Source organism: Cololabis saira, chromosome 15, assembly GCF_033807715.1.
Source record: "Cololabis saira isolate AMF1-May2022 chromosome 15, fColSai1.1, whole genome shotgun sequence".
NCBI lineage: Eukaryota > Metazoa > Chordata > Actinopteri > Beloniformes > Belonidae > Cololabis > Cololabis saira.
The window spans coordinates 29,674,562-29,694,504 of NC_084601.1; the positions used below are offsets into that span (position 1 = coordinate 29,674,562).

A 19,943-nucleotide genomic window follows, 5' to 3' on the forward strand; every position below is an offset into this window, starting at 1 on the left:
TTGATCCTAGCGCACAAACATTTTGAAGATATGGGGAACTGGCGTTGCAGACGGTGAGGTGGTGAAATGAAGCCAGATTTATGTCATCACATATCAGACTTATAATATAATAGCGTTGATCGTGTCCCTCTGTGTTTGAAGCACATGTCAGTCAGGACACGGTCACTTCCAGGTGCGCCATGCGCTTGGGACACTCTGGTGCTGCTGGTGCTGCAGCCACGGTGCCAGGACACGCCGTGCCGGGAACCTCATCGTCACCCACCGCGACAACTGTACAGTGACTGAGGACAGAACAAATAAGTGTGAGGCCACTTTCCTCTTGGCCTCCACCTTCAAATTGCACCACTTCTTTTTTATTTCTGCCACAGATCTGTCCGTGGCACTCACAGCGTTTAGCGCAGCAACGACGTGCTGCCACTCACTCGCTTTCTTTTTGTTAGTGATGCCACTACTGTGACCACCAAATAATGTTGTTTTCCTGGGCTCCACCTCATCCACAACATCTCCATCTCGGTCCCCGTGAAATTTAGTGGCACGGTGGCTCGACACGTCTCATTCATCCTGACGCACAGCAGAAACAGACAGCACTGCGCATGATCAGCAGGCTCATTCATATGCAAATACAGTCATGAAGTACTTTGCATTGAACATTCATGGTAGAAAGTGGTCGTGTAGAGGGCGGGATATTCACGTCACGTGCGCAACCTTCCAGGTGGACTGTAATTTATAAAGAGAACATTGCGTGCAGATGTGCGTGCACATGGTTTTATATTTAAAAATCAGGATTTTTTTTGTGCGCACGCCATTTTCGGCTTTTGAGCGCACTTTTAGTATGAATCCTATGCACTCTTTTATAAATGAGGCAGCTGATCACTAACCTACATACTCACTCCACAGTTTTGGGGGACAGATAATCGGAGTAACCTAGTCTTGATTCAGTTTTAGAGACCTGGGGCCTCATGATCAAAACATGCGTGGATTTCAACGTGAATCCGTGCCTGGAATTTTCACGTACGCAAAAAAAAAATTCAGATGTTCAAAACTGTGCGTATGCCCAAATCCACGCAGGTTTCTTTGAACAGCACAATCAGCGTGGATTTGAGCGCACATGCTGGAGCACAACACTCCGCCCTGTCTCCTCCTTCAAATACATACATTTGAATATGATAATGAAGATAATTATCCATTAAAAACCGCTCATCCTAACAAGGAACTTGCAAAAACAAGTAAAACAAATTAAAAAAAAACATCGGCTGTGAGCTGGAGACAGTCCTGTCAAAAGTTGAGGCCTGGAAAAAATTATTTATTTGGGGTAATTTCTTCCAATTTCAGCTGCATTGCATTACAGGTATTGTTGTTCTTTGCTTTGTGTTGCGTTCCGTGAAGAGTTTTGGTTTTATCATGATCGTACGGGTTTGTGAATGTTTATGGGCAGCGTTAGTGCATCATTACACTCTCCTTCTCTTCTTTGTATTTTAAGAACCGACACCAGAACTTAAGTTGGTGGATGAAAAACGGCTGCTCGTTCCGCTTTATTGTCACGCGTATTATATACTGACGGATTAAGACCAATGTACAGATGTATTGAGTTTTACACATTGTGGATGTCCGCGATCACCTCTCTCATAATTAGGTATAACAATATGAACAATATAAACTTATATTTAAAACATGAAGCATCACAATCTGATTCCTCTGCTGCAGAAATAAAGACAACTTGTGCCGACGGGATTATCGAGGTGCAAACGTGAGAAATAAAGAGCAAAGTCGCTGTAACTCTGAGTGTTGCAGCCGCAGGAGGAGAGACCGGTGTAGATCCCAGTCCATCACCGGAGAAACACTTTCTGGATCCTGCAGCACCTGCAGCCGACTCCATATCAGACTCTGAAAAGTTGCCTAAACATTCAATAAAAACTTCTTTCATTCAACTTCATTCATTCATTGCTGAGTCACATCAGTTCGTACCAACCAACCTTTCCATGACATCTTAGTTTTATTTTAAAAGACAACTTTACAGAACCGGTTTTTTGCTGCAAAATGTATTTTAATTTGTTTCTGTCCAGACACAGTTATGGGATATTTTAGGGTCTGGCTTTAATCTCCAGTACTCATCCCATACGGTCGTCATGGTGACAGAGATGTGCGACCTGTCAGCAGCTCCAGCTGAAAGCATCATGTTGGTCTGAACCGGAGCAGCTGGTCCAGTTCAGGGCAGAGATCCAGAAGGATGCTCTTGGTACCTAAACCAGCTGATGGTCCAGTCTTCATCCTGGACCAGCAGATCGGTGTGATCTGATGCATCAGCAGGTTCCTCTAACGGAGCCAAAGTTGCCATCCGGATTTGCAGGTTCCATCGTTGTGCTCCTGCCTTTAGTTATTTGTTCAGATCATGTGATTTATTGTGAGATTGTTGCAGCTCCACTCTTGTGTAATTTATCTGGTGATGTGGGGACTGTCGTGTCCTTCACGTGGTCGTGAACTTATTGTTGACGTCACGTTTCCTCATATTCTGCACTTCACTGCATCACCAACTAGTGTCGCCAACGGACAAAACCTCAGAAAAGTGCGTATGCCAGCCTTGGTGTGTGCGTGAAAGACCGCAACTTTCAAATCAGTTTTTGATCATACGACCGTGAGCACAGAAAATGGCGTACGCACGTTTTTTGTGCGCCGCACGTTTTGTACATGAGGCCCCTGGACTGGTTGCTGTTTGTGTCTCTGCCTGTTCCCATTTCTATTTCTTTATTTGTTTTCTCTCTTATAGATTTCAATTTCAAAGGCTTTTCTCTCATTTCAGAATAGCCGCAGATGCCACTCCCCCCCCCCCCCCCCCCCCCCCCCCCCCCACCACCCCTCACATATGTTTATATTAATTATTTAAAAAAAAAAAGATATGTTATTATGTCATATATTAAATTGATTATATATTAAAATGCATATAGGTTTTTTACCAAACTTGGTATTACCCATTAATATATATGCAGACAAAAAATAAATATGAAAATGTGAATTTTCTCTGTTGACGTCATCTCTGCACGGATTTGTTGTCGCTCCGTTTGTCAATAAAGTTCCTTCTAGAGCCAAGATGGCGGAGTACGACCTGACCACCAAGATTGCTCACTTTCTGGACCGGCATTTGGTTTTTCCTCTGCTGGAATTCCTGTCTGTGAAAGAGGTACCGGCGGTTCTGGGTCGAACAATCCTGGTTTATTCTTCGTTCGGTCGCTGGCGGTGATTTAGGGTTTCTGGAGCAGGTTGCAGCTTCATGTCGGAGGGTTAGCATGTTAGCATGTTAGCCGCCTGCTGCTCAAGCGGCCACACTAATACCTGCGCTTTTATATTGTAGTCCTTATTAAACACCAAAATTAGGGTAATATAAGTAGTAGATGGATAATACGTGTCTACAAACGGATTTATAGCTGAAATGTGTCCCTGTTAGCCTGTAGCTTAGCGTCTGTCATACTTAATGGCAGATGAAACAAACAGCTGTTTTTATTAAGAAAGTCCTAATAGAACCTTATTGATCCGTCTGTTGCTCCAATTACAGCATCTGTCTGCTGCGGTGCTAAACATCTGTTAGAACCTGGTCCTGGAAAATGTGGTCATTCAGAACCTTTTTTGCTAAACTTAAACCTGATCAACTAAACCAAACCCAGATCTCTCCATTCTCACATTTTAGACTCCAAACATGATGTGCATCACTTTATCTGCAGCTACTTGGACCACTGTTGTGAGTTTCACAGATACCCAACCGTGTGTTTGTGTGTGTCGTGACAGATTTACAATGAGAAGGAACTTCTTCAGGGGAAGCTGGACCTGCTCAGCGAGACCAACATGGTGGATTTCGCCATGGATGTTTACAAGAACCTGTACGCCGACAAGGAGATCCCAATTTGTAAGAACCAGTTTCAGTTTCTACCATATCGATTCTGATTCCTATTCTTTTTTGTTATCAGACAACACAATGAGTCAGAAATGAAATAACTCCTGTTAAAGCCACTTTATGTAGCAATACCACTTCTGACCACATGGGGGCACGTGTCTGGATTCAATGTACCATATTCTACTATTTACTAAACACTAAGGGCCAATCCCAATACACCCCCTACTTTCTTCCACTAGCCCTCCCTCACTACCACTACACCTAAAAAAGAAGCCACAGATTTTAGAGCACTTGAAATCTTCCCTGGGCCCTGTCCCAATACTCCTCCTACTTTCAGCACCACCACTAAAATCAGGAAGCTGAGAGCCAAAAGCTGTTTTAATTTCAGCTGTAGCACTGTTAATATGCCACTTTATTAAGTTTTAATATTTTTTCAGGCGTAAAAGTAACCGTTAAGATCCCCAACCTGGGCTCAGTTTATCCAAATAACGCCTGTTAAGAAATTTGATCTGATGTTTTCGGGGATGAGAAGAGCCGCCGGTCCGGGGCACAGCAGCAGCTCACGTACAGACGTGATCGCCAGGTCAACCTGCACCTCGTCCCGGGGAGAAACCTGCAGCTCTGTGGAGAATTACCGCTGGCTGAAATAAATCATTTAGGAAGGGGTCAAAGACGTATAAGGCCTTTGAGTAGCCCATTTTTAAAATACTTAAAATAAAGATATTTTTGGCCATTTTCCAAACATTTGAAATGTAGTGTACACATACATGTATGTGAAAACTTCAAACAAAGGTATTTTAGTGTTTTTAAACCTTTAAACCGTCATTTGGGGCGACCATGTATCTCAAAATTAATAGATATCCATAACAAAATTTATATTTTAATAAGTATCAGTAATTAAATTAACTGTTCAAGAAAGATAGACACATTTTTCCTTTCATTTTTTGAAAACCATTTTTAAATACATTCTATCCATAATGGCAGTGTCACCCTCTTACTTACTCTAAAATTCATAAAACTGATTTAAAATGTGTACAAGGTGTATCCACTTATGCATGCTATACCAATAATTTACATTTGAACCAAAACTGATAGACATTCAATTTTGAATTTGATACAGAATTGCCATTTGTTGGTTACCCCACATGACAGGTGGTCACCCCACATGATGCTTTCAAGTTTAATCAAATATAACAGGCTAACAGTTAGCTATATGATCTAAGCTAGCTACTTCTCACCACATATCACTAACAAATTTACCTTCAAAATATAGATTTGCAAATAAAACGAATTATTTACAGTTTTAGGGTGGTCACCCCACATGATATCAAAATGTGACGTATACACTGCAGCAGTTGGAAAGAGGATTTATTTGTAAAGGAGAGAGAGACTACTGACCTGCAGGTTGTCTCTCTGGGACCCTCATGGAGTAACTGGCTGATGCAACATCCTCTTTGAGATGATTGTCAATATAAAAGTCCCTCAATTGTATTTTTTTCATGGTCACCCCAGATGATAATTCAGACAATGAACATATTCGGACAAGATTAGTTTGTGTATTATGATTGAAATGTGTGTACAAATGTTCCATAACTTTGTCAATAAATCTAAAACAAGTTTGAAAGTATGCCCAATAGGGCAAGCATTATTTTTAAATTGTTTTAATGTGATTTAAAACCAGTTGTCCAAACAGAAGTCAAGGCCGGACGGTCACCCCACATGATGTTTTCACACTTCAGATGGCAGAAAATGACCAATAACCAACATGTTTAAATAAAATAAGAGTGGGCACATGTAGAAGGAACGTATTAGACATACATGTTATATTTTTTATTCATTTTTATGTTTATTATTAGGTAAAAAGTTCCATCGGACAGAAAAAGTAAGCGTCACGTCTTTGACCCGAAGATAAATGTTGGTTTAATGGATGAAATCTAACAGTTGTAGCTACGCCTGTTAAGAAATTTGCTCAGAAAATGTCGGGATTTCTGCCTGCCGGCTCAGGAGCTGATTTATGGTTCCGCGTTAAATCGACGCAGAGCCTACGGCGTAGGGTACGGCGTAGTGTACGGCGTACGGCGTGCGTCGCCGCGTTACCTATGCTGTAGGCTCTGCGTTGGTGTAACGCGGAACCATAAATCAGCCTTTATTCTGGCGAGGTTTGAAAAAGACCGCAACAACGGGCAAACAAGTGATTATGTACATTCACTGAGTGAATAAAGTAAAATATATATTTCTCGCTAGAAATGTAATCAAAATGCATTTTTATGCAGAAACGAACTCAAAATATTGATTTTATTCACTAAAAAATAAGAAATGTCCGCCATGTTTTTTTTATTTTTTTTATTCAGTCCGCAAATGACGACGAAAAGCATTCTGGGAAATTTTTCTCCATTCATAGCCACTACCCTCGTTTTCTGCACTCCCCCTAGGTGAAAAGAGGAATTGGGACACCACTACCCTCACGGGAACGTGCAAAATTTAGGGGTAGGGATGAAAAGTAGGGGTAGGGGGAGTATTGGGACAGGGCCTAACTAAAGGTTTACTGAACTCTAACTAGTGGTTTACTAACACTAACGAGAGGGTTTGATAAACACGTCACGTTTAGAGACGTTTCCATCACAGAATAATGGCCCAGGAACTTTTGAACCATGACGGATTAAAGTTGTTGTGTTTCAGCGCTGAGGGAGAAGCGGACCACCGTCGTCGCTCAGCTCAAGCAGCTGCAGTCGGAGACGGAGCCCATCGTCAAGATGTTTGAGGACCCGGAGACGACGCGGCAGATGCAGTCCACCAGGTCTGTGGCTCCGCCCCCTCGTCCTCCTCCGTCCCTCTCCGTCGTCCTCTGCCGCTGATCTGTTTGTTTCTCTTCTTCAGGGACGGGAGGATGCTGTTCGACTACCTGTCAGAGAAACATAACGTAAGTGTGTGAATTACGGCGCTTTGAAACCTCTGCATGGGTTTCCATGGCGAGGTGAGCCGGAGCGTGCAACAACACACTCGTCAAATGCCTCGTTAATTAGCAGAACCACCTGCAAACGAGCCAACAGAGGTTCCTGAATTTGGCCTCTTTTACCGAACGATCGCGAATCTCTGAATTCTTAATAACGATGATATCAGCGGTGCGGCTAACGAGGAGATGGAAGGACTCGAAGGTGGAAGTCTCTCCGGTCAGCGACTCCCGATTATTGTTCTTTGATGGAAGAAAAAGGCGATGAAAGTTTGGCTGCTGGCTGCTCGTCCTCTGAAACACGCCAGTTGTCTGGAGAGAAAATCCACTCAAAACATTTTTATTTTTTATTTAACCTTTATTTAACCAGGTCAGTCCCGTTGAGATACAATGACCTCTTTTTCAAGGGAAGCCTGGCCAAGACAGCCGCCAGAGAAACATTAAAAGTGCAACAATTAAAAACAGACACCACCAACTCACTCAATAAAATTAAATAAAACACTCAACAAGATAAATAAAAATGTGTGCTACCGTTGGTTAAAACACATGAATTTACATTAAAACAACAAGTGTGATAAGTAGCTCCTGCAAGAGTGTATTTTCCTCTCCACACGTTCGGGCTTCTCATCTCTTTTCTCTCCCAGTTCCGTCAGGAGTACCTGGATACGCTGTACCGGTACGCCAAGTTCCAGTACGAGTGCGGGAACTATTCTGGCGCCGCCGAGTACCTCTACTTCTTCCGTGTTTTGGTGAGAACGTTCACCTTAGAACCCAGAAGATGATTTACGTCAAGCTTTTCCTGAACATGTGTGTGTTTTTTCCCGTCCGGTCAGGTTCCGTCGACGGACAGGAACGCCCTCAGCTCCCTGTGGGGGAAACTGGCCTCCGAGATCCTGATGCAGAACTGGGAGGCCGCCATGGAGGACCTGACGCGCCTGCGGGAGACCATCGACAACAACGTGAGAGCTTACATTCGGTTTTTGCTAAAATAAGGCCTGTATTTGTCTTAATTTGTCTTAAATCTCAATCCAAGGGTCTTAATTTTAGAGGGAATGTATCCAGTCATCATTAAAACGTTTATTTTGATCGTTTTGAGGAGAAATAAACCTGTTTACCAGTTGTTAGACGCCTCAGTCAGGTTGGGTTGCTTTTCCTGGTTTTTAGTAAATATTTACGAGAAATTATTAACAAAGTTTCCATTATGGCAGAGAAAAGTAGAAACTTATACAATAAACTCACTGATATTTGATTTGCTTTAATCTACTCAACTTAATTGAGTCTTTCTGCCACTCAGTGGGCGGAAGCCGCTGTGAAGTTGCATCTGTGACGTCATGCGCATTCCCTCTATATGTTTACTTAAAATGAAAAATCTGGATTGCGGATAAGAATATTACTGCTTTTACTTTGTGATATGTACTGCCATACCTACAAAAAAAAAGTGGTGCCCTGTGTCCCCCTCCGCTGACCTTTGCCCCCTCCCTGTCTCCAGTCGGTGAGCTCGCCGCTCCAGTCGCTGCAGCAGAGGACCTGGCTCATCCACTGGTCGCTCTTCGTCTTCTTCAACCATCCCAAAGGCCGAGACAACATCATCGAGCTCTTCCTCTACCAGCCTCAGTGAGTCCATCAGAACCAGCACCCATCAGATCCCCCCCCCCCCCCCATCCTCCAGGACTGATGAGGAGGACTGATCACCTGCTGCGTCTGTGGTTTCCAGGTACCTGAACGCCATCCAGACCATGTGCCCCCACATGCTGCGGTACCTCACCACCGCCGTCATCACCAACAAAGACGTCCGGAAACGCCGGCAGGTGCTCAAGGACCTGGTGAAGGTCATCCAGCAGGTGAGATTAGACTTAAAAACCCGTTTTATCAGCATTCGGGTCACAAATAGTGTTGTTTCTGTCAGCCTGTTTCAATTTTAGTCTAGTTTGGGTCGAGCTATCATTTTAGTTTTTATTAGTTTTAGTCACATTCATTCTCCTTTTAGTCTTGTCAAGTTTCAGACGACTAAAAGTCTGAGCATTCTAGTCTTATTTTAGTCAGAATTGTCCAGGACCATTTTAGTCAAAATTGTATTTAGCCAAACCCATTTTGCAATTCAAACAAGGTTATCTTATTATTATATTATTGTTACCTTATAGACTCAAGAATACATTCATTCCAGATACAGAAGACTCTCATTTGAGTTTACAACGTATTTATTTTTCCGCATCTCTCCCAGTCTTTTTCTTTTTTGACTACACATTGGGTTTTCTTTTCCACGTCTATGTAGGAAAGTGGATCCAAAGATGGTCTCTTCGTCGTGGCCAGCCATCGGCCCCTTTCTCTATGGAACTTTGTTTTTAATTGAAATGGACATTAAGGATCTTTGTTGGAACATTTCCACTCATTTTGGTCAACGAAAATGAAGACACACTTTAGCAGAGTTTTTATTTTGTAATCTACATTTTAGTCTGGTTTTTATTCCTCTACGATATTGCATTATATATTTAATTATCGTTATCGTCACATGACCAGCATTTTCTTTTCGTCTCGTTTTTTTGTCGTAATCTTCGCTGACGAAAGCAACTTTAGTGACAACGCTGGTTTCTCCGCAGGAGTCGTACACCTACAAGGACCCGATCACAGAGTTCGTGGAGTGTCTCTACGTGAACTTCGACTTCGACAGCGCCCAGAGGAAGCTGAGGGAGTGCGAGTCGGTGAGTTCCTCCTGATGTGCTGATGCGGCCGCGGGGGGGTGGGGGGGGTTGACGCGCAGCTTTCCCAGGAGTCCGGGGAGTTTATCTCTGCAGCGATTGATCCTCAGCAAATCCATGTGTGGCCTGATTCGCTGGCTGCCGGCTTCTATTCAGTGGCTGTCAGATTTGGGACTTTCAAACCTTCAACTGCAGCGCTGCACTTCTGCTCTCCGAGCGCCGCTCCTCCATGAATTATGCAGCGCCTGAAAAGGCCTCGGCATGACGGAGGATCAGTTCTGAGCCGCTCTGGAGGATTTAATTACCCACGTCTGTCTGCTTCCCCCCCGAAAGGTCAAGGAATCATCACTTTCTAATGAAACTGCAGCTGGGAACATTCCCATTGTTACTGATGACGTTTTTTTTTTGTTTTTTTTTAAACAATATTTTTATTAATTTTTTACAAGTAAAGAATGGGTACATAATATATACAGAAGCATATTGTATTCACTTGAGGGAAAAAAATCTGCTCTGTTTTTCTGAATTAACGAGATAATTCTCTCACAATTCCGAGAAAAGTTTTAATGACTTTTTGAACACCAAATTCAAATTCATTTTTATACAGAAAATAATTACAGTACATCTGAAACAAATGATTATAACAATATATTTGGAATGAGGCAAAATAACATCCTTTTTCTCTCAATCATCTTGCTATTTTTTATTTTTCGTGACGGGTTCGCTTTGGCCTGGGGAATTTGATTTAATTGTTTATTTCGAACACATAAGGAAAAAAATATAAAATTTTAAAACAAATTCAAAACATACAGAAAAAAAAGCAACAACAACAAAAACGTAATACAAACAGGGAAAAAAAAAACCAGTGTCCGAAAAGGAGCAGGTAGAAGTAAAACCTTTATAACCCTGCCCCTTTGTTACCTCTATCATAAATTAAACATAAATATTAATAATAAATAGCTGCAATTTACCTATTAGGCTACCGATTTTCCCATTGATTGTGCCTTTGCACCTAATCAGCTAACAAACACAAATATTGCCTTAACATAACTCCTCCTCAACTAAATAACTTCCCAGAACTTCCTTTTTGTACCGTTTTTTAAATTGATTTATATTTGTACATTGCTTCAACCAACAACTGAGATACACATGCTTTTCAGCAAGTTCAGCATTTGCTTTAAAGATATCTGGCGCCATCTAGCGTTGTGAACGGGTATAATGTCTAGACCCCGAATGGAAGACGACCCCCACTTTTTCAGTCTTATTTCAATGCAAAAAACACCGTCTTATATTCGGGCCAATCCGGTAGTTTAGCAGTAAGCAGGAACATGACCGAGCGCCGCCTGCAGGACTGTTTTATCCCGGGCCGCAGCAGTAATACCAGCAGGTTCCCTGCGTCGTGAGGGGCATACAGTTGAAGAGAACAGCCGTATTTACTTTCACCTCCCCACCAGGTTCTGGTGAACGACTTCTTCCTGGTCGCCTGTCTGGAGGATTTCATCGAAAACGCTCGCCTCTTCATCTTCGAGACCTTCTGTCGGATTCACCAGTGCATCAGCATCAAGTAGGTCCGAACGAGTGGAGACGTTCCAGTCGGAGGACGAGCTCCCGTGCTGCTCCGGTCTATTCAGTTTTTATTTTAGTTGTTAAACCTGAAACATCAGAAGTGAGTGACCTCCTCTTTGCTCCGCTCTGCTCCCAGCATGCTCGCCGACAAGCTCAACATGACGCCCGAGGAGGCGGAGCGATGGATCGTCAATCTCATCCGAAACGCCAGACTGGACGCCAAGATCGATTCCAAGCTGGTGAGTCTTGATCCTCATTTCATACCATACTTATGCCGATGACACACAGCTCTATATTTCAGTGTCATCACGTGACTACAGTCCCCTACTCTCATTGTGTAACTGTATTCATCAAATCAATGAGTGGATGTGCCAGAATTCTCTCCAGCTAAATGCAGAAAAGACAGAGGTGATAATTTTTGGCCCTAAAAATGAAAGGGAAAAGATCAGCGCTCACCTTGGCTCCATGTCATTGACAGCTACAAATCAAGCCAAAAATCTTGGCGTAATTATTGACTCAGACCTGAACTTCAACAGCCATCTAAAGTTTATCACCAAATCTGCCTATTACCACCTAAAAAACATTGCTAGAATTAAGGGGATTCTGTCTAAACAAGACATGGAAAAACTTATTCGTGCATTCATTTTCAGTAGGTTGGATTATTGCAATGGCATCTTTACAGGCCTTAACAAGAAATCAATCAGGCAGCTGCAGCTGATCCAGAACGCTGCCGCCAGAGTCCTTACAAACACCAGGAAACTGGACCACATTACACCGGTCATGAAATCACTACACTGGCTTCCAGTGAGTCAAAGGATAGAGTTTAAAATCTTACTGCTGGTCTACAAAGACCTGAATGGTCTTGGACCAAAATACATGGTTGATCTGTTAGTTCCTATGAAACTCCCAGACCCCTGAGGTTCATCTGGATCTGGTTTGTTGTGGTTCCAGAACCAGAACCAAGCAAGGTGAGGCAGTTCAGTTATTCTGCTCCTCACCGGTGGAACAAACTTCCTGTAGACCTGAGGTCTGCTCCAACTGTCAGCTCCTTTAAATCAGGGTTAAAAACATTACTGTTTAATTAAATACTTACCTGCTGTACCATACTGTCCTTACTTTTTGACAACTTTTGCTTTTTATTATTTTACGTCTTTTTTTATCATTTTATTTCATTTTATTTGTTATTTACTGTTTAATTGTGTCTTGCTGCTTTTAATGTTGATGTAAAGCACTTTGAATTACCTTGTGTTGAATTGTGCTATGCAAATAAACTTTCCTTGCCTCAGAAGTCCAACCGGGCCTCAGACGGACCCGGCCGGACGCCAGAACCAACACAAACACAAACGTGGGTTGTCTTTTTGCTCCTCAGGGTCACGTTGTCATGGGCAACAACGCGGTGTCGCCCTACCAGCAGGTGATCGAGAAGACCAAGAGCTTGTCGTTCCGCAGCCAGCTGTTGGCCATGAACATCGAGAAGAAGGTGGCGCACAGCAACAGGAACGAGGTACCTGGGAGGGTGGGGGAGGCTGAGACGGGGGTCGTCACCAAGGGTCATGGGGGGGGGGGGGAGACCTGCTGAACTGCAGAGACCGAAGCCTCTGGTACCCCTTTTCCACCAGACCAGTTCCAGGGCTGGTTCTGGTTCACAACTTGTTCCACTTTGAAACTAGCTGAGAAGATGATGAGCCACGTCATTACGTCTCTGCAAACGTCAGTTTCGTCGCTGCGTTTGCGTGAAAGTTGCAGCAACAACAAGATCTGCTCTAACAGGACTTGGTCCACGTAGCTCCTCCGTGGACACATCTCTAAAAGACACGTCGTCTCCTCCTCAGACCCACGATGCTTTGCTGCATCCAGATTCATTCTTATTTGAAAATGTCTCCGTCTCCCAGTCTTGCTATTGCCGTTGGTCTTAATAACTCCGCCCCCTCCGCTTACGTAAGCGGTTCTTTCTTCTAGTCCAGCAAAGAGTTGCTGCTACCTTGGAACCGGGTTTTCTGGCCCGGAGCCAGTTCTTTGTTAGTGGAAACAGAAAGCCCGGTTCCAAACTCAGCACTGGCCCAGAACCAGAACCAGAACCAGCCCTGGAACCGGTTTGGTGGAAAAGGGGGATGAGATGAGAGGTGACATCACAGACCAGAGAGACGTCCAGGACACCTCTGGACATCTTCACTTTAGGGTTTAATTCCCCTTTCCATATCTGTCTGCTAACCAGGCATCATTAAATGTAATGTTTGGTTTTCATGCATCATCCTGAACTTTTTACATGTTTTATATCTTCATACGACGTTTAACTGGCCGTAGTTTCCATGCCAGTCGTCATTATGTCTCGTTTCTTGTTTTTGATCTTCTATTTTCCTCTCTTCCTCTCCTGCAGACACCGAACTGGGCGGCTCAGGACTCCAGCTTCTACTGAGATGAAGACGACGCCTCGGATCATATTTATTCTCCTTTTATTACTTCCATAAATGTGTTTTTATTTACCCACCGCCGCTAGTTTGACGTCCAGGAGACGAACTTGCGTGACCCCCTCCCTCCCCCTTGAACTGTTCCCATCATAATCACCCGTTAAGATCTACTGTTACTCTGAATTTAAACTTCATACTCCACTTCTAACCACATTAAATGTTTTATTTGTAAACGCTGTGTCGTTCTTCCTGTGGCCACCAGAGGGAGCCGTCGGCTCGGTTCTGAGACGGAAGTGATTCATCATCTGCTCGTCTCTGTTTCAGAGAGATTGTTACGGAAGAGTATTAGGGCCATGCAGGAGAAAAAATATTTGAGAGGGGAAGATTTTTTTTTTTTTTTTTGTTGAAATTTCACCTTTTTTCTCAACCTTTCGACTTTTTCTCGAAGTTATACCTCAACATTAATCCCGACAAATCTACTTTTTTCTCGACATTTCAACTTTTTTCTCGAAATTGTATTTCAACATTAATCTCGACATTTCGACTTTTTTCTCGCAATTTCGACTTTTTTCTCGACTTTTCGACTTTTTTCTCAACATTTCGACTTTTTCTCGAAATTATACTTCAACATTAATCCTGACAAATCGACTTTTTTCTCGACATTTCAACTTTGTTCTCGAAATTGTATTTCAACATTAATCTCAACATTTCAACATTTTTCTCGACATTTCGACTTTTTTCTCGCAATTTCGACTTTCTCGACTTTTCGACTTTTTTCTCAACATTTCGACTTTTTCTCGAAATTGTACTTCAACATTAATCTCGACATTTTGACTTTTTTGTTGAAGTGCATAATGAAAAAAAAATCTTCCTCTAAAATATTTTTATTTTTCTCCTGCCTGGCCCTAATGCTCTTCCGTACATTGTTGAGTTCAGAACAGACGAGTAAAGCTCCCGGAGACCCGTCTGGTTCTGCCAGCGTTTAACCACACCTGAACTGTTCAGGTCTGCGTTTCCTTGGTAAACACTGGACTCGTGCCGACGCCCTGTGCAACCAGTCTGCTGTTTGTTCTCGTGCAGCAAAGCATGCTGGGAACCCCAAACCGTCTGTTCAGGTCTGTTTGCTCGAAAGCTCAACGAAGGCTGAACTGAGCGATTCAGAAATCTTTTCTGAACCCCCCCCCCCGGCAGGTGTACAGAGGGAATGCACATGACGTCACGGATGAGACTTCACAGCGGGTTACACACACTGAGTGGCAGAAAGACTGAGTGGCAGAAAGACTGAGTGGCAGCGTAAACTTTCAGTTTGAGCAACTGGAAAACATCTAAAATGGGAAAGAGCTGTTGTGCGATCGACTGTATTCATAGATTTAGCAAGAAATCAGAGTTATCGTTTTACAGACTGCTGAAAAATAAGCTTAAGAGAGACAAATGGATCGCTGCAATTCGCAGAAACAACTGGATTCCAGGCACCGAAACGTGGATTTGCAGCTCCCATTTTGTATCAGGTAATGTTGGATTTTTGGGTAACGTTGCAGGGTCAAATCATAAAGTTCGGTGTCCTCATCACTTTAATTTCTACAACAAATCCTGCCTTGAAGTCGGACCAAGCGTCAAGACTTTTGTATGCCTTCAAGCTTTGCTTCGTGTATTTCCCCGGTGTAGAAATTAAGTACATATAAATATCAGGAAACTGGATTCGTGGCCAAATATTAACTGGTTCTTGGAGTAACTGTACGGGTCACTGTCAAGTCCAACTGCCTTTAATTTAAGCCCATAATCGGCTGTTATCCCGTCTCCTCCACTAGTTGCAGCTGTTTTTGCCACTCACTCAGTGCGAGTAAGTGGTCCAGTGGGAAAGTGACGTCACTGCAGACCCTCTATTTCTGTCCTCACCTCCCCACCACTTGGTCCGCTGGGTTTTCCTCCCGGTGCTCCTGGGAGGGATTTGCTGCTCCGGGCCACGCCCCCCTGTTTTTCCAAGGTGCACACACCCACTTACACACTGTAACAACACTCACACACTGTAACAACACACACACAGCCAGCAGACTCCCGGAGCTGACGTGGGCCTCGGTTGGAGCCTGGATTGGAGCCGGGCCCCTTCAGAACAGCTGGGATCCATCTGTGGCTGCCGACCCGTTCAGAAGCTCCACAAGTCCCAGTGCAGCCTGCAGCCGTCGCCATGGACACCACGGTCCTGGCCGCCTGGGCCGACCCGGCCCTGGCCCGGCTCCTCTGGGTCCTGGTCCTGGTCCTGGCCCCCGTCCTGGTCTGGCTGCTCTTCTTCTGCTGCTACGGCCGGAACCGGAGCTCCTCGGCCTCCATGGAGCGGTATCTGGCAGGTAGGTGACCCCCCCGGCCCCCCCCGGCTCGGCTTTACTCAGTGGAAAAGTCTGTTTTCTTCCAGTAACTGTGCAGTAGCAGCGTTTCCATCCTCTCTGCGGTCGGGGCTGATCCCTGCTGCACATGTGAGACATGTGAGACGCACAAAGCCTCTTTCTGCTCCAAACTCCCATAAAACCTCTATTTTTAAGGCTTCGCCGAGAGGCGGCACCCGCCCGACTCTGCAATCTTGAGTAACCAAGCGAGAGTGAAGCTGAAGGAACTTGAGTGATGATGTGGCCATGGCAACCTGCCGCCGGCAGATTTCTGAGTCTCCTTTCACAATAAAAGCACGGTACATCTCATCTCCTTTCTCCTCCACAGCGATGGCGAAGGACTCCAGGTCCAAGGCTCCCACTCAGGTGAGGAAAACCTCTGATCGAAGCAACTGATTTAGTTGTTTTTTAATCCCTTCAAGTGTAAATAAAGGCTCCTCTGCTGGTTGTGTAGTACCGGGTTGGGACACCAGGGGTCCTCAGTCCCTCACTGCCTCCATCACCGTGAAGCATCTCTGACTCCAGGATGGATGATGTTTTTGCTTTTTTTTTAAACATAAATATACAAACTCTCAGAGAGGATAATGGACAAATATCAATTTAAATGCAATATGAAAAGAAAGGAAAATAAAAAACAATAAAAAAATGGCAATTCTTGTAAGGAATACAAAAAACAATGCGCTCTAAGAATTAAAAGGTGCATATGAATAACAAAATAAATTAAAGCTGCAAGCAGCGATGAACGGGCCCTCGCGCGTGCAATTTTCACCCTATAAAGATCAAGGACTCAAAACTAAGTCCGATGACACCACCCATGACTCTTTGTTAAACCATTCAAAAAATATGGCAGAAAATAGGAACTATCAAATATCGACCAATCCGAAGAAGGGGCGGGGCTAATTTGCACCAATTAAGGTGAAGGAGTCAAAACCGAGTCCGATGACACCACCCACAAGTCTTTATGTCAAACCATTCCAAAGTTATGGCAGAAAGTAGGAACTATCAAATATCGTCCAATCAGAAGAAGGGGCGGGGCTAATTTGCACCAATTAAGGTGAAGGAGTCAAAACAGAGTCCGAATCAGATGAAGGAGGGGTGCACTTTTTGTTGTCTATCGTCCCCACATTAAAGTTTTTGACTGAGAAAAGTAATGCGCGTCGTCGCAGGATGGAGACGCACATTTTGATGTCAAATTATCCTTCTGCAAAATCATGTTTAAAAACATTACAAATAAACTTGTTACCACACTTTTTATCAGTCAGAGTACATCGTTCAATTAATAGATTTGGTAATACATTTGAAGCTGTATTACACACCAAAAAGTTCTGAATTAGGTGAATTAATGGTAGAGGAATAACGCTACATATTTGGTTGAATTCTCTATGAGAACAATTGAAATTATATATATTTTTTGGAAATCTGTATAACTTAAAAGATTCCCTTTACGGATGGATGGATGTTGTTTCCTGTCCTGGTGCTCAGACCTCCACGTCTGTGATCCCGGGTCTGAACCCGGACCTGAACGGTCGGTCGAGTTCAGCTAGCAGTTTGAGCTGCAGACATTCAACAAACTTCACTTTTGACCTCAGCTGATGCTCCACAGATCCACCTGTCAATCACCTGATCCAGCCGTCCCTCACGTCTGCAGGGCGGTATGGAGGTAGATTTGTGTCTTAATTATTCAATCAAAAAACAGATTGCTTCAATCAAAAAAACATATTTTCAATAAATAAAAATTTCACTTCAATCAAAAGAAATGTTTTTAATCAAAGAAAAAAAGTGAATGTTTGAAAAAGTTTGAATGCAAAAAAATATTTGAGACTCAAAAAAATGCATTTGAACACTGTTTTTCTTTGACTGGAAATGTTTTCGTTGATAGAAGTGAAGTTTTTTTGTTTGAAGCAATCAATTTTTCTTGATTGAATAATTAAGAAACAATTCTACCTCCATAGGTTGGTCGCGGGTTTTTAAAAAGTCTTAAATCCCTAAAATAAGGCCTTTTAAATGTCTTAATTTGTCTTAAATCTCCATCCAAGGAGGGAATTTATCCAGTCATTAAAAAGTTTTCTTACACTTTGAACACATCATTTTGAGGAGAAATAAATCTTATTTTCCAGTTGTTAGACACCTCAGTCAGTGTTGCCAGGTTGAGCGGGTTTCCTCCCAATTGGGTGGAATTTTAAAATCTGGGCTGCTTTTCCTGGTTTTTACTAAATATTTAGTTGAAATTATTAATAAAAAAGTTTCCATTATGGCAGATAAAAGTAGAAACTTACACAATAAACTCACTGATATTTTATTTGCCTTAATCTGCTCAGTTGTGTTTCTTTGGAGCCTGAACTTCTTTTGGACTATTTAGTGGTGTTGTAAAGCTTGAAATGTATTCTGCATTTAATAATTTACACTTTTAACATGGAGAATGTATGATTTGAGCTGATTTTTCATTATTTCGGCGGGTTTTACATCGCGTTTGGGCTGGAACCTGTCAGATCTGGCAACCTCGACCTCAGCACTGGATTTCTTAGTGATTCGTCCTTTTGGTCTTAAATTTAAAAATGTTATTTAAAATTCTTAAATTTACCTCGGTCAAACCTGTAGACATCCTGGTCTGATCAAGACCCCGTCAATCTGTCTGGAGACCGACATCATCAACTTTCCACCAGGTGAGTTTCAGCAACCCCCACCCCCTCCAGTCTGAGGGGTCAGGGGTCGCGACGCAGCCGGGGGGCTACATGCCGGGGAAGAGGGGCCCGTTTGTTTTGGACCGTGTCGTACAGTTTGAAGAATTTGAAGTGACGTCCGTCTACAATCGGTCCTTTCAGCAGCCTGGACCTTCACAACTGAGACGAGCCTCCGGGTGATGGACTAACGCTCCTGCAAGACGTCCGATCGGCCGTTTTTACCAAGAAAACAGTGTCCGACACGGATGGTTATTAGATGTTTTGAGGTTATGTGGTTAAAAAGGTGCTCTACGGTTAATTTATCTTAAGACTATAAAAAAAAAATCTACATCCAGCATCCCTGTGTTGGGTCTGTTGGCCTCGTCCGTCTCGCTGTGGTATTTTCCACACAGGCTACGTTTGGGGCTGAAACTGAGGCCCCGTTCAGGCCTGTTGGCCCTGTTTGACCCCCCCACAATCGGGTTGGAGGGTTGCGTTCCCATTGGCGTCATCAAGCAAGGATCTTCAGCTCTCACTGAAAAGGTAAGCGGCCGATTGGAAGGCTAGAGTCCACATCCAGAAGAAAAAAGAAAACAATAAAAAACAGGGTAATAATCAAGGATGGGGAAGGAAGGATCTCATAAATAAATGGACCACTGAAGGAGGAGTAAAAGGGAGGAAAGAAGGAACCATCCAAGAAAGGATGGACCTAATGAATGGAGGAAGGAATAATGGAAGGATGAAAGAATGGAAAGATTGATGGAATCCTTGAATGATGCCAAGAGGAAGAAAGGAACAATTGAAGGAAGGATGAATATAATGAAAGAGCCCATAACAGCAATTTTAGACCAGTATATGTTCATCAACCGTGGATGAGAAGGAATCATCACATGGAACCAACATGGGAACCAACACGAGAACCAACACGAAACCAAGATTAAACCAACACGGAACCAACATGGGAACCAACACGGAACCAACACTGGAACCAACATTGGAACCAACATTGGAACCAACATTGGAACCAACACAAGAACCAACACGGCAACCAAGATGGAACAACAGGGAACCAACATGGGAACCAACACGAGAACCAACACAAGAACCAACACGAGAACCAACACTGGAACCAACATGAGAACCAACATGGGAACCAACATGAAACCAACATGGAACCAATACAGGACCCACATGGAACCATCAGGGGACCAACATGGAACCAACATGAAACCAACACGAGAACCAACACGGGAACCAACATGAGAACCAACACGGAACCAATACAGGACCCACATGGAACCATCAGGGGACCAACATGGAACTAACAACAAGGGACTACTCCTCGTCATTGTTTGAAAAGAACAAAAAAGACTCATTCAACTCAAAGTTTGTTTTATAAAGA

The 19,943-nt window shown here is 43.3% G+C and overlaps 1 protein-coding gene across 1 annotated transcript; it reads left to right on the forward strand.

Moving 5' to 3' along the window:
- Positions 1–3,069: 3,069 nt before the first annotated feature.
- On the forward strand, positions 3,070–13,733 carry eif3eb (eukaryotic translation initiation factor 3, subunit E, b). Its single transcript, XM_061741308.1, has 13 exons — positions 3,070–3,175; positions 3,778–3,895; positions 6,563–6,680; positions 6,761–6,803; positions 7,478–7,582; positions 7,667–7,792; positions 8,323–8,447; positions 8,548–8,674; positions 9,431–9,532; positions 10,981–11,090; positions 11,229–11,331; positions 12,462–12,596; positions 13,470–13,733. The coding sequence occupies exons 1-13, from the start codon at positions 3,086–3,088 to the stop codon at positions 13,506–13,508; spliced, it is 1,341 nt and encodes a 446-aa protein (XP_061597292.1). The 5' UTR covers positions 3,070–3,085; the 3' UTR covers positions 13,509–13,733.
- Positions 13,734–19,943: the final 6,210 nt, after the last annotated feature.